Source organism: Haliotis asinina, chromosome 8 (genome assembly GCF_037392515.1).
Source record: "Haliotis asinina isolate JCU_RB_2024 chromosome 8, JCU_Hal_asi_v2, whole genome shotgun sequence".
Taxonomy (NCBI): Eukaryota; Metazoa; Mollusca; class Gastropoda; order Lepetellida; family Haliotidae; genus Haliotis; species Haliotis asinina.
This window is the reverse complement of record NC_090287.1, coordinates 37,775,044-37,790,270: the sequence shown is the minus strand read 5'-3', so window position 1 is coordinate 37,790,270 and position 15,227 is coordinate 37,775,044. Positions and strand designations below refer to the sequence as shown.

At 36.3% G+C, this 15,227-nt stretch overlaps 1 protein-coding gene across 11 annotated transcripts in view; it reads right to left on the bottom strand.

Annotated features, from left to right (window-relative positions):
- Positions 1 to 15,227, bottom strand: part of LOC137293771 (papilin-like) — a 150,831-nt gene that overhangs the window by 57,428 nt on the left and 78,176 nt on the right. For 6 of the 11 annotated variants that reach the window (XM_067824485.1, XM_067824491.1, XM_067824488.1 and 3 more), the window contains exons 16-22: positions 4,259 to 4,387; positions 3,789 to 3,920; positions 1,710 to 1,841; positions 1,391 to 1,525; positions 1,066 to 1,206; positions 536 to 676; positions 176 to 316 (exon numbers count right to left, since the gene is read on the bottom strand). In XM_067824485.1, coding sequence (XP_067680586.1) covers positions 176 to 316; positions 536 to 676; positions 1,066 to 1,206; positions 1,391 to 1,525; positions 1,710 to 1,841; positions 3,789 to 3,920; positions 4,259 to 4,387 — 951 coding nt within the window. The remainder of the gene's footprint in view (positions 1 to 175; positions 317 to 535; positions 677 to 1,065; positions 1,207 to 1,390; positions 1,526 to 1,709; positions 1,842 to 3,788; positions 3,921 to 4,258; positions 4,388 to 15,227) is intronic. The other 5 variants (XM_067824495.1, XM_067824496.1, XM_067824486.1 and 2 more) reach the window with 4 other exon arrangements.

The window sequence follows — 15,227 nt, the reverse complement described above, 5'->3', positions numbered from 1 at the left end:
TCATTATATACGTAAATGATATCTATTGTGAAATGTGAATATGTTTGCATGGCTGAGTCTATTAAAAATCCAATTTTAGGTTTTGCTATCTTAACAAAGAAAATAGAATGCTTCCAGTCCTATTTTTCACATCTTCCAATTAAAACCTACCAGCTACAGACGTTTTCATATTAACCTTTTAGTTTTGTCTGACAATTCTCTTCATCTGAGTTGTCACCACAGTCGTCATATCCATCACAACGCTGTGAGTCGGCCACACACTTCCTGACACTACGACACATGGATCGTCCATGGCCACATTGATTGTTGTTGTTGTCTGTTAAACATTTGCAATATTCACTTTAATATCAGACTATTCTAAGCCTTAAGTCCAAAAACATAGTGAGTGTAATATGTTAATAAAAAGAAAGCAAAGTAAGAGGTTAGAAACTAATTTTACTTTAACTAATTCAACGTTTACTTAATAATTACATTACAGCCAGACCTAGACATTTGCATCATTGTATTCTATCTCTATAAATACTGCAGCATTAACCTTTAATTTTTGTCTGACAATTCTCTTCATCTGAGTTGTCACCACAGTCGTCATATCCATCACATCTCTGTGAGTCAGCCACACACTTCCTGACACTACGACACATGGATCGTCCACGGCCACACGGATTGCTGTTGGTGTCTGAGAATATTATTGGCTTTCTTCATTTGTGTATAATTTATTTCAGAGTACTGATTTTGTATACATCAAAAGGACAAAATCTGCTCGATAGTTACCAGATATTAACTAGTTATGTTTCTCCTTCTGAGAAAGTGTTCTGTGTAAAAGGTCTTGATGGATGCACAATTCAACCTTTGCATAGTTGTCAACACATTACTTATTATGCTTTTTAATATTTTAGTCTGCAGATCTATATACCATTTACAAGAAATTCTTGCCCTTTTTTTTGTTTTGTGCATCAAGAAACATGTTTCTAAGATCCAAGGTCTAAGTAGTCTAAAGGTTTATGTTGTTCACATTCAAGAGATTGGAAATATCAGGAGTCAGGTTGGTAGATAAAACAAAACAACCTTTGGTTTTGGTTTGGCAGTTCTCTTCATCAGAGTTATCCCCGCAATTGTCAAATCCATCACAACGCTGTGAGTCGGCCACACATTTTCTGACACTACGACACATTGATCTTCCACGACCACATGGATTTCTGATGGTTTCTGGTGAATAAGTAATGGTAAGATTTGTGATGAACATAATATTCTTGAATATTTTAAATGACCTTTGTAAGATTTAGCTATTTTTAGAAAACTTTTGGCGAACTTAACCAATACTAGATTTGAATTAATATGATTCTACTTTGTATAGCTTACAGCTTGGAGAACTATAAGAAGTTAGAATAACCTTCCATATAAGTCTGACAGTTCTCTTCATCAGAGTTATCACCACAGTCATCGTATCCATCACACCGACGTAAATCTGCCACACATTTCCTGACTCTGCGACATGTGGAGGATCCAGTCCCACATTGACTGACACCTGTCAATCATGTACGCTACATTGCTATACATGCATCGTCATTCAGGCCATTATTACTCATGAAATGAATTAATTTTCACAAAAGCAATTAGACCATGTAGATCTATAATTAAAAGCCATTATTATTGGACAAACACTACAACTACGACTACTAGAAACATTCACCAAAATTGAGCACCAGTACCATTGGTTACACAGTCTTCCTCATCGGAATTATCCCCACAGTCGTCATGACCATTACACCTCTGAGAGTCAGACACACACTTCCTGATTCGTCGACACATGGAAGAGCCAGGACTACACTCGTCCCTTCCATCTGCAGGTACATGTACAGTTACCACATCACCAACACAACAGTTAGTTTTCTTTAAGGAGTCGTTGTTGGGTCCTTAGGATATGCACAGGTGGTACTTTTCTGAATGCAGATATATAGCCAAACCAAAATTGGAATACAGAATGGTACTCTGGCATGAGTCCATTGTGAGTGTTAAACATGCTTCCAGTACAACAGATCCATGAAGGTCCGGGTTAGAATATTGACCTTCAGTAACTCATGTTTGTTGTAAGAGGCGACTAATGGGATTGGGTGGTCAGGCTCGCTGACTTGGTTGATACATGTCATAGGTTCCCAATCAATGCTGGATTGTCTGGTTCGACCTTAATTATTTACAGACTGCCACCATATACTGAGTGTGGCATAAAACAATTCACTCACTCCTGTACACCAAAATGGTAATATTCAGAATAGAAGCACCGGTACATATTTGTCTAAACGTTTGCTTGTGGTTTAATGAATGCTGCATTCAGCAATATCTTAACTATAAGGTGGAAGTCTCTCAGTAATCGAACCTAGATCAAACTATCCAGTGATCAACAACATGAGCGTCAATCTACGCATTGTGTTACGATGATATGTGTCAAACAAGTCAGAAAGCCTGATAACCTGATCCCATTAGTTGGCTCAAGTTTGGATTGCTCAAGACCTGGGTTCTAACCCTTCACAGTTCACTAAATGCTTCTGAAAATGACAGTTTAATTTTTGCAGGACATGCTGAAGGACACAAAGACAAGCATTTACTGGAATACACAGAGCTGCATATACTGAAATTTGCCAGTACCGAACATGCACCTGTCTCTCTTGGCACAAGTTAGCCAAAACTGTATCATGAACTGCTTTCAATTTGAGAAGCAGTCAAATCCACCGTTTGAGGCACCAGGTACCATTCTGTATTCTAACTTTGGTTAAAGCACATATCTGTATGTCAGTTAGTACCAGAGGATAACAGCTATATCACCCGAGCCAACAACAACCCTTCCATATTAGTTCTGATATTTCATCAGATTACTTCACACTTCATGTGTGCTAGTATAATCACAAACACAGCCATTTGACGGACAAGAAAAAGAAGAGAGAAGAGATGACATTGTCAGTATGTATAATCTGTGGGCCTGACAGGTCATTACCATACATCTTATTAGCTCAGTCGGACAAACAATTACTGATTAATGAATCCATGCTCGATAACTGTCATGCTGTTACCATTAGATTATTTTGTTAGATGTAACATGCACTCATCACTTGTAACCCAATTTGAAAGGATCCAGGCTCTTGGGATAGACTAAAATATTGGTATTATATCATTATATTACTTAGCAGATATTTAAGGGTAGATGAGAGACTATGAAAAAGTTGAAATTCTATCCATGTTGAAAAGGACACTGTAGGGAAAGCACATTTTCAGCAAATCAGATGTATTAATCTGTCTATGCCTGGCTTATCTCTACGTACAAACCTAATTAAAAACCAAAGAGAATCCTGGGAGGATCATATAACAACATGACAGGTTCTAAAGAAAGGTCTTGAAAAAATAACATATATTTGAAAAGGTTCCTGGAGAAATAGACATTAAATAACAAATGATTGCTTGCAGTTTGTGTTTGCAGGCAGGTCATTCAAGGGGTCAAACATTTGACCAGAGTAATCGTAACCCAGTGCATTCACCCTTCTTACCTTGACTCAAGAATATTTAGTTATTTTTTTTAGTCCTAATAGCCTGGTTGTATAATTACATTCAGGGATTAGTACACCAAAATTACTGACACTCAATCTATCCCTCCATCTTTAATTAATGATGGGTTTCTTATCCCTGAATACACCAAAATACAGGATGCACCCAAAGCGATGTACATGGTTCTCAAGTGATGAGTGCATGAAGATGGTGGGTCTGAGTGATGTTATTGAGCATGTTGGTTGTATGTGTACCTGTGCTCTGACAGCCATCTTCATCAGAGTTGTCTCCACAGTCATCGTGTCCATCACACCGTTGAGAGTCAGCAACACATTTCTTGATACTGCTACACATAGATTGACCTGGCCCGCACTGCTTGTTGGCTTCTACCATGGAAAACAAAACATTGTTAATGAATAAACACGAATATAACATTAAGACTACTTCAGAAATTTATCAATACTATGCAATTCTTTCCATGTAAGACTTAGGCCTTATCAACCAACATTTTCAGCTAGGCTAAGAACTACTCTCAGAAATGAACATATTTTACAGAAAAAATGCTCATAGTTAAACAAAATAAAAGGAGCCACAAGACTTTCTTCATTTACATGAAGCTGTGAAATCAAGACTTGCCACATATTCTAGACTTGTGTGGGCTTTCTTGGATATATTTGCTTTACGGTCTGTATGACTGACTACCCTCATAGCACGTTTGACCTACCTATTGTCTGGCAGTCTTCTTCATCGGAATTGTCCCCACAGTCATTGAAACCATCACAGACTCGTGCATTAGGGATACACTTCTCGAGGTTCCGACACCTGGAACTGCCCGGGCTGCACGGAGCACCACCTGAAGCAGGAAGTGATGGTTAAGAAGCAGTCTGTTACTTTCGTCATTAGTCCAAGGACTGTAGTGTAGTAAAAGCTAATAGGTCTAATTAGGTGGTTTTCACTTATTGAGGAGGGAAGGATGGTTATTAATTCAATTTACAATAATATCACAGGCTATAGACAAATATCATTCAAAGAGCCTCTTGTTCATTAGCCTTATTTGTACTCAAAAAAAAAAGACATAAAATAGTCCTGTTTCCTGTTTTGACTTATAATGCAAGTTCCATTTTCTTTCATTTGAACAACTGAGCTGACTTTGCATGTGTTTGTGACCACAGTCATATGTTGGGCATGGCACGCTCACCCTTTTGCCACCTGACATGATCTCTATTTGATAGTGATTCACAAACATTCAAAAACACACGTTATGGTAGTGATCATACTTTGATCATACCTGGAAATGATTTTGTTGCTTTTTTATCTAATTATGCAACAAAAAATATACTGAGTAGTTGCTAGATCACAGTATTAAGCAGTATGAAAAAAGTTGCCTTCAGTACTTCTTAAACCCTCAATAATGAGGTCTTTAATGTTATGTGAATAATTCTTCTAAATTTCAATTAAACAAACAGAAATTAATTTTGAAACTTATGGTGGATAATGGAAAACTAAGACCTATTATCCTGTTTGATATAAAGCTGTAGTTTTAAAACTTTGTAGACTAGACAATACTGCATTCCTGCTGTCTCTCTATTGTCAGACAGGTACATAATCAGCTGGCTGTTTATTACAAAACCATCAAAGCCAGTTAATTAGTTTGTCATGGAATCCTGTCAGCATTATTATTTACTGATGTCGATTTTAGACATGGTAGGCTGCTTGTATGTTCAAGTTACAAACTTAACAGTGTATGCAAAAGGCACACTGGACAAATATTTCCCTTCATGAAATGAAAATACATGTCTGACAAGCCCTCAGCATGGTAGTAAACAAGTAGGAGATACTTGATAGCTGCATGTCAGAAATACATACCAACCTTGTTTATTTTGAGAAGGCTCACTGAAGATACAGTCACTAAATGTAAAATGGGCAAAAAAGAGAAGAGTATTCACTTTTGCAAGCTCTTCATTTTCACTGTTACCACTGAATATTCAATATTATTACCAGTCTGAATATTAAACTGAAAACAGTTAATCTGTGAAATATAGCTGAGTTTGCAAAAAATTCATTTTAGGGGACTGAATATATGATCAAAGGCAGCTAATGTAATGTAATTATAGGAAATTTACTGTCACAGAATATTACCTTTCAATGCAACAATAGGACACATAAAATCATAAACTGCTGAAGAACATGAAAGGCTACTACATAGCCGTTATTGCAGGAAATAAGCATCTTCAACATAAGAAAGGAAGGATTGGATCAGCAGATGTCAAACGAAATGCCAACTGCATTTGCTACCTGAACACATTTGTACGTTTTATTTCAAGTGTGAGAAGTTTTTGACTGAACTGATGTTCACAATCCCTAAAGGAAAGGTTGGGTAGCCTAGTGGTTAAAGAGTTTGCTGGTCAGACCAAAGAGCGATATACACATGGAAACAATGTACAGAGCCTATTTCTAGCATCTCCTGTCATGATATTGCTGGAATATTGCTAAAAGCGGCATAAAACTCAAATCTCTCAAAATTCCTAAAACAGTTTGTTATCTCATGATTGGCAGTATCAATTCTACAAAGTAGTTATCTTGTGAAATATTAACCTCACAGTAAAGTGAAATTTAGGTTTGTTTTATGTTTGTTGTTTATTCCAGTTATATGGCAGCAGTTTGTGAATAATTGAGTCAGGACCAGACAATCCAGTGACTAATAGCCTGAGCATCAATCTACAAAATAGGTATATGATGACGTGCCAGTTCTAACCTGAATCTTTAAGGATCGTCAAGACATGGAAATACACCAGTAAGTAATTAGCCCTGAAGTTTCTTGCATATAATATCCATCTCCCAGTAACTACAGTCCATTTGATTCCATTTGAGACCGATGAATTGCTCACTAACACAAAATCTAATAATTGCAACAGACCAACTCTGATGATGTGTCTCATAATTTGGGACACCTGAATAAAAAAATTGTTTAACAAACGATCATCATTTTCTTGTCACCTTTCGCTATTTTGTACAAGGGGTGGCACTTGCTGGTAGAACAGCCAGGTTATCAACAAGCGTAACTAGCTGTTATTATTTATACACATAACAATCACAAAGCCTTGTAGAAGAAACTGATAATTAACTCTTTATTTTAAACTTATTTCAAGTCAAAGCGTGGCATTTATGATACTTTTACATATTCTCAGACTACTAGGGTTCATCTCCAGAAGTGGTAACCTGATCATGATAGCTACAGCTGTAAATTACGGTAAGTTAGGGCAACCAACTGCTAACACTGCTCATAATTTCACCCAAACTTTTGCACACAATACTGAATGAAACTAGTGAATTTTTTAAAACTATATCTGTAATACTCTGAACAGGTTTTTTGACCAGACGATGTAATACCAGGGCCTAGATTTTTTAAACTCTCTTAGCGTTAAGATTGCCATGCATTATCATTAACTTACAACTATCTTAGCACTAAGAGAGCTTCAAAAATCTTGGCCCAAGCCTTTAAAACAGACTTGCCAACAGGCTATTTCTGGTTTTAAGTGCTTACAGTAAAGTTCGTTGTTGTTTTTGCATTGTGACATTAAATAGACAGTCAGTGCCATGGGAAGAAGACTTTTATTATAACATACTTTACACTACACTTCAGAATATATTTTCAGATATGTATACGACATGCTGTTTAATGTTTACAGACAGAGAACCAATTTAAATGATGTAAGCAAAAATATTTTTTTATTTTGAAACACAACATTCACTTTAAATGACATTTAACTGATGAAAGTAGGCTAATAAGAAAACCTACAAGACATGTGAATAACATCTATTTTGCTGTCATTTAGAACACAACTGGGTTAACTTAAATACAGTCATCTTTGACTTACATAGAAAGCATAGTGAGAGTTAGTGATTTATGGGCACACACCGCAGTCCATTCACTTTTAACAGTTACTTCCATCCCCATGTCCTTCCCTAAACCTCCATCCTGATGTACAATGACCTTGTCTCAGATTGTGTGGGTTTGCGCCTGTTAGGCAGACTAATTTTACATCAAGCAATGTCAGATATGTCTACCATGACATGCATGTACAAACAATTTGTACATGTCATGGCACTTGCATTGTCTTCATTTTATTAAATCAACAATGGACATTTTTCACACAGCCGAGAGCATGTTTTTTGGAGATTTTACGGATATAGTGAAATACCAGATGTAAGATAGCTGACAGCATAAGCCAACTGAAATCTATGGAAGCCTACTTGTGCCATAGTCTAAAAATCAAATTATCATATATATGATGATACATCTACATTGAAGATACTTTTATATATGTAGACGACACTTTCATCAGATCTTATGATCTACTTAGAAGGTATTTGCCATCTAATTATCACCTTATCTTGTAACAACATATTTTCAAGTTATCAACAACTGTTATGTGTCTGTTATATGTAACATGACTATATGGCTTTCAAAAAGATTGCTGATGTGAGGTTAAATTATAACTCACTCACTCATTCCTTTTTTCATGCAACCTTGGGCTTAATTTATAAGTGCAATTTGTCTGACTTTGTAAAAACTATATTTGCTGATTGAGGTACCACCTGACTGTTATATAAACTGATTTTTCAGGTAAATGTTTCAAAGGATTTATTTCAGTTGCTTCATTATTCAACATTGATAGTTTAATTAAAATTGTAAACCAAAAATCAGTGTGTTCTGTAATCTGATTGGTTGAAAAACATGATCGAATGGTATTTGATTTCCTGAAACTGATGTTTTAATTGAAAATGATTTCAGTAAGATGTAAAAATATAGGAAACGCTGAATGCAAAGTAGCGAAACTGTAGCAAACATTCTTCTATGTAGATGAGAGTATCCTGTATAAAGATGATAAAAACTTTAAGACTGTAGCACTAATGCACATCTCCTTAGGAACCATCTATTTGAGTGCATGAAGTATTATATTTGAAACAAGAACCAGGTCAAGAAACTCACAGAAGCATCTCAAAATAATATAGTGCATCACTTTAAATGCTGAAACAAGCTCTTTAGCATACACATTTCATGCACTTATGGTGAAAAAATGTGAAACATTGTTGATAGTGCCAGTTAACTGAGTGAACCAAGAGTTAAGAGATAACATTACATCAGCTGCATCGTAAAGGCAGCATGGAGTGCAACATCGACATAATTTGCACGCATGCATGTTCACACAAGTTCTCTGTCTGAGGAAAATTACTGTCATGTTTCACTACGTATCTTCTGTCTTAACAGGATTAATTAGTAATTTTCCATTATGACTCTCATCAAACGCTCATGAGTCATTGTGCTGAAGCTGAAAAAGGTGTAGGTTTCTTGTGTATGGTTGGCGTTAAAGTTTGTCAATTATGTAAAAGGTACGAGCTAAGTGAAAAACCACTGATCCAGAACTAGCCCACTGAGAGGCTATTTCATGGTGTCATGTGACTCATGTCTCTAGCAGACTGTAGCTGCCCCTTTATGTGCTGAGGACTACAGAAAGTGATGTGATACTGTTGAAATGTATGACCGTGTCTGTACCACAGACAATCGTGCAGGTGAACCAGCCACACCTGGCTGAGGTGAGCACTGGAGGTCAGCCTTGACTGGACGTTAACTGACCTCTGTATGTCCACTCACATTGATCACTGCATCTGCTCAGTAATGACCAATTTTCTCCTTCATTGAATTAGCTGTATTTCCAGTCTTAAAGCTTAGGGTGGTTTTTTTCAAGCACCTCTGTTCCTGAATCTCTCTTTTGTTTGTTCCATCAAGCAAATAATGGCAATCTGTGAAGGAATCTTAGCCTGTTGATAGGTACTTGTGTCTGTAGTTCTGATTTTATCAACACGTTTGCACTTTCAGCGAATACAACTGCCTACTTGGAACATGATACTGATCCCCATAACACTATGTAGTGCTAAATGAATCTTGAAACTTTAACAATGAATTAGCTTCCGAGCCAATTACAAGGGGGGAGTGCTGAATGGAATCTTTACGACTCTCCCTCAGCTAACTGTCTGTTTGACACCTACGACCTCAACAAGGGTCATGGGGTTGAATGAATTCCTCATCCTCCTTTGAAAGTTTATACATCAAACTGCACCAGTTTTGATGCCACAAAACTCAATGAATACATGATTTAATAATAATTTTTTATATCAAACATATCTGGTGAATGTACTATCAAATAAAGTCATAATTCCTCAAAATTACAAGAAGGCAAGCTTCAAGTATACTTTATTGCAAAACATTCTAGTTCTGCTGCAATAATCAGTATACCTATAGAAGACCAGTAACCTAGCAACCATATTCTTTAGTGTCACATGCACTGCCTATGTTAGGAAACTAAAAAATCTGAAAAGGTAACGAAGCATTAAAATTTAAAACAACTATTAAAGTCAAAATATTTGGAATGACTTCTTGTTCGTAAACTAACCAACATTTTTAAAGTGAGTGGTAAGTTATCACAAATAAGAAATATATGCATTTTTGAACAAACAGAACTTACACAATTCTCTGAGATGGAGCGAATGAGCATGGGAATGTTACCAAACCCTATCACCAATCAACCCTCATAAACACTAACCTTCCCCCTACCCAACTCAACCCAACCATAACCATATTTGTTAAACTAACCATAAAGATGATAGTAACTGATATCCTTAGGCTTAAAACGTAAGTACAGTCAGCTCTCATTTATCCGACACTTGTGGCTGCAGTGAAACATGTCAGATTAAGGTACACTAGGATAACGAAGCACTGAAAACACAGTCAGGTTGCACACATTTTTTTTTTTCACAGTTCTACAGTTTTCAAAGATGGCATATTCTGAACTCTTTCCCACCAATGAATAACTACAAACACGCAACTAAATTCGAAGTTTATACCAATTTTTAGTAACGTCTACAATAAACTTATTGCATAGGTAAGGTAATGGTGTAAATTGACATAATACAGTAAAATGTCAACAGCATAAACAGAAACAAACAAATGACTTCACAAATTTGAAAATGAAGCCCCACAAATATGAAAGGAATCAGCCCTTGGCTACTCCCTCTACTTCCTTTTCAAATACCCTTGAACATCCAGGTTAGAATTGGTTTTCAGCAACCCATGTTTGTCACAAGAGAAGAATAAAGGAATCTGGTGGCCTTGTTGACACATATCATCATAACCCAATTGTGTTGACTGATGTCAGTGCTATTGATCACTGGATTGTATGGTCCAGACGTGATTAGTTACAGAAGAACAACATTTAGCTGTAATATGGCGCGCGGATTGTGGGATTAAACAACAAACCAGCCAAATCCTTTTCAAATATACAACTGGTTAGTTCACACAGAGTAAACATCCTTCCGTCATCCAGGCTAATGATGGTTTTGTATGTGCAATACACTTAACTAACAAAAAATCTACATGTAGTTACACTGGGGAACACAAAACCAAATATGTTTTAATCCATATGTGTTTTATACATAAGACTGAAATGGAAGTTATGCTACAAACTGACAAACAAGTACCACCACAAGAATGTCTGCTTGAACAGTATCCTTGACTATAGCCATGCTGCCAGAAGAACCCATTACTGATTGTTTTACCAGAAGTTGACACTGCAAAGTGAACATCGGATGTAGTGCCATATTTGTAACACTGTAAACACTGTTAGCAACTGACCCTACTAACAACACATGAAATGAACAACTAGCTAGTATTCACTTTCCATCCATCTAATGCATAGTGACAGTCATGAAGCTTGACCTTAGTCAACAACATGCAAGGTGTCGTGCCATCACAGGTAAAACTGTCCAACATGGATTTCAGAAAAGAAACTGACAAGTAACAAGTCCTTAAGTTGTTGGTTTCTACATCTTTTTCACTCCATTATCTTCGTGTTGAATTCATGTTTCCATGTTATGAGATCCCCCTTCAAAGACTGATTTACCTGAGCAAGGCGGCCTAGATGCCATCTTGTGTACTTAACAACCTTGCATCCTTCTTTAGCATCTTGTCCATTTAAAAGCTGCCAATCGGGGAACTTGGCAACCACTCCAGGCAAAACATATATTGCTTTTGAAAGTAATTAGCTGCACATTCACTCAACCCATTTATCATTGATGACAATGTAGCTGTCTGCAGTTCTGGTGGCATGCACTGCCATTTCTTACCAAATGGTTTGAATTGCTCATATTTCTTTCCTCTTGTATTGAATTTGCTGCATGTGTGTCAGTTTAAGCAAGCCTTATCTCCATTGTAGGACATGGGCTTGCACAAGGTCAAAAAACTGATTAATGTCAAAATGACCAGTTTATCTATAATTCATAACTAGTCCATATATATTTTGCTAAATCTACTCTGACAGCATGCTCATAGTGTAGACAGTTCATTATTACCCCGAATGACCCAAGCTGCCTGTTAGGTACTAGGATGTTATAGTCACATGACTTATTCCACCGGGTACCCATTTTCTGCTAGGTGAACAGAGGCAATTTTATTGTGTGATGGTGGGGTTAGCCCGTTGGTGAAATATCAACTCATCATGCTAAGGACCCAAGTTCAAATGCAGACAAGCTAGAGGAACACTTCGCAACCATGATTTTGCTGAAATGTTCCTGAAAGTGGTATAAAATGAAAATACTAATTGCTACCAACTGATAGTTTTCCCACTTAGTAACTCATGCTTCCTATACTGTAACAAACCCAAAGGAACTACTAATTATAGTTTGTCCATTATATGCATTTTCAAGTTAAATATACAGCAAGTATTCCGAACCAAATAACAGTTCATTACATCTGTTTGCTATAAACATGTTCCTTATTAACATTGTTTATTGTGGTTTCAAGTCTTCCATACAAACCCTACAACAAATACACCTAACATTGCCGATGAATATGTGGCAAGTGTAGATTACCACAGGGTCTCAGAAAGTGAAGAAGCTCCATTTTATTACACGTTATGAGTTTATTTTAGGAACTGTTTAGGAATTACATTCATTTTAGACTACATGGTTGGCCTGTGCAGTTTTCAGACTGGTGATCCCTGGGTATTTACATCTTAAGGATCTGTGTTTGTGTGGTATGTTGAAGGGCTACAATAAGATCCCAAATCCTGCATGATGACATGACAACTACTCACAGAAGATATAATTATGATTAAAGTTTGATACCATTAATTAAACTATTTTGGTAACCAGTTCATCGAGTATGGGACAGTAAAAGGGATTAATCCCTTCCATCTTAGTGCATTTCAGAAAAAAACATCACTTATTTATATCAACGTGAAAGGTTGAATCAATGGTGGCTCACAAGCTAAGCATGCAATGTCTGATTCCATGTTAGTGTTACTGGCACATCATTGTATGACCTCCACAAAGCTGCGTCAATTTCAACACCATACCTAACACAAACATGTAGCTGCAATAGAACATCCATATTGTACAGTAATAGGTCTTAGTCTTGAAAAGCCTGAGTTGAAAAATGTTCTTGTTACTTAAAGGTGAACTGTTCCCATCAAAACATTCAAACAAACTGTCCTGCATTACTCAGTACAGGTATTTGGAAGGGCTCACATAAATATGAAACTTATACAGACATTCAACATTTTTAAACATAAGATATTTATTTCTTAAAATATAATGAAGAGCAAAGAAACACAATTTTCCAAAAAATGAAATCTCATATGAGTACACATTCATGTTTAAGCATATCTTCTATTACAGACTTGACAAAAAAGTTGCGTTTCTTTTGCTGGTGTATGTTATTTTGAGGGGACTCAGACATATAGGTTCTTTTTGTTTGATACACATGAATATATAAACAAAAATGTAAAAGTAATGCAATGAATGAGTGTTTTTATTCAAGATATGGTTACTTCAAATATCTTTACTGATGCATTTAGATTTGAGGGGAAGTGTTAAAAAGTAACAGATTCTAAAACATGTAATATACAGGTATACATGTGTGAATTGTCCTGGCTTCTCAAGTTATGGTTACTGATGTAGAATCATCCCCCTTATACCACAGGTGCTCCATGCTGTAAAACAGATATTTTTTTTATTTAATGTTCTGTTTTAGGAGAACTCTTGCTCCGCTCCTTAGATAATGATAAACAAATATTCTTTACATTATTTTTCATCTAATATGTGTAATTTTCATGGCTTAAAACCTATTTGATCATCAAATAATAAGAAAACAATATTTACGCCTCAACATTTGTGCATAGTATGTTAAAGGTCCTCTGAAATAATGAACAAAAATGTTAACCAGTGAATATAAGTACATTATATTACATAAGTAAATGTTTTTTTCTTTGATGACCTAAATAACACTAATGGACAGTTCTTGTGGTTGTAATGGAAAAGATAGCTTTAGATTTTTTTTCACTTTATATCTCTAAAACATTAGTATATTTCACTGAAAGGTGGCACATTCTGCTCATCAATTCCAGTTTTTGCAAGCAGTGCAAAATGGAAGGGGATATACATCTTCTGTGTGAAGACATTCCATTTATGTCATCTTTCTTCTTCCAGTAAATATATGTTGGTAATTTGTCAACTGCTGTTGCATGTCCACTCCACACACACGTATATGCAGCCAGGAACATACCTGTGTTGGCTATGTTTCCATCTTGACAGAAGTGCTTTGTGTTGCATCCTGTCAGAGATGGAGACACGTCAGTGTGTAAAAAAGGTACATAACAAACTATAATGTTTGACTCAAACTATGATTTTTCTTTAAACACACTTTTTACTGTAAGACACTCAATTCAAGGCAAACTGAAAAACAAATTATCCTGACAATAAACCATATACAAATCACTGCACTGTGCTAAGAACAACAAATGCAAATCTATAGAAGTCTATTGCAATATTTCTAAAGTGTAACTTGCCTGGATGAAAATGAAGCTGTCTAAACCAGCACTCATTGGGACTGAAGAAATAATCCGGTTTAGGCAATGTGCTGGATTGTAGAACTGATTATACTGAAAATCAGGAATGCTGTAATTTCTATTAAGTAGTATAAAATCAAAATATCTGAGAAAAGTTGCATTTTGGAAAGTTCCATTTCAGTATCCTTATTAACTCTCTGTCGGCTTCCATTGGTGTAGGGAACATAATACAACAACAAGGTCAGGACACAGATACATGACGTGCATCAGATCTGAACTTAAAGTCAAGTTATCTTTGATGTTTTTATTGCATTCTTTATGGATTTACTTTACATGACATATAATGATGAGGTCATTGTATCATTTACGAATACAACATTCATGATCTGCCACAATGAGAATAAATAAATGACAGTCATCTTATGAGTGGTAGGAGAGTGTTTCTTCAAAGAGATGACTGTAATATCATTCCGATTTCTATTATGATATGCCACACAGGATTGGACAGCCGTCCCATTTATAGAGATATGTCTCAACATTGTAGTGCTGTATTCTGACCAGGGTGAAACTTGCAGGCCAATCATGTGATGCCTCGGGCCCACCTATAACCACCAGCAAGGAGGCCTGCTGGGACCCATTATAACACTCAATTGATAGTCCTCGCTGATGCACCCAGGTAAACCAACCGTCGACCAACAAAACTTGTCCCCAAAATGGAGTCCGCATGGTGCCGGTATTGTTCAGGAACATATAAGGGGTGTAGGATCACAGGGGTATGGTAGAACACTG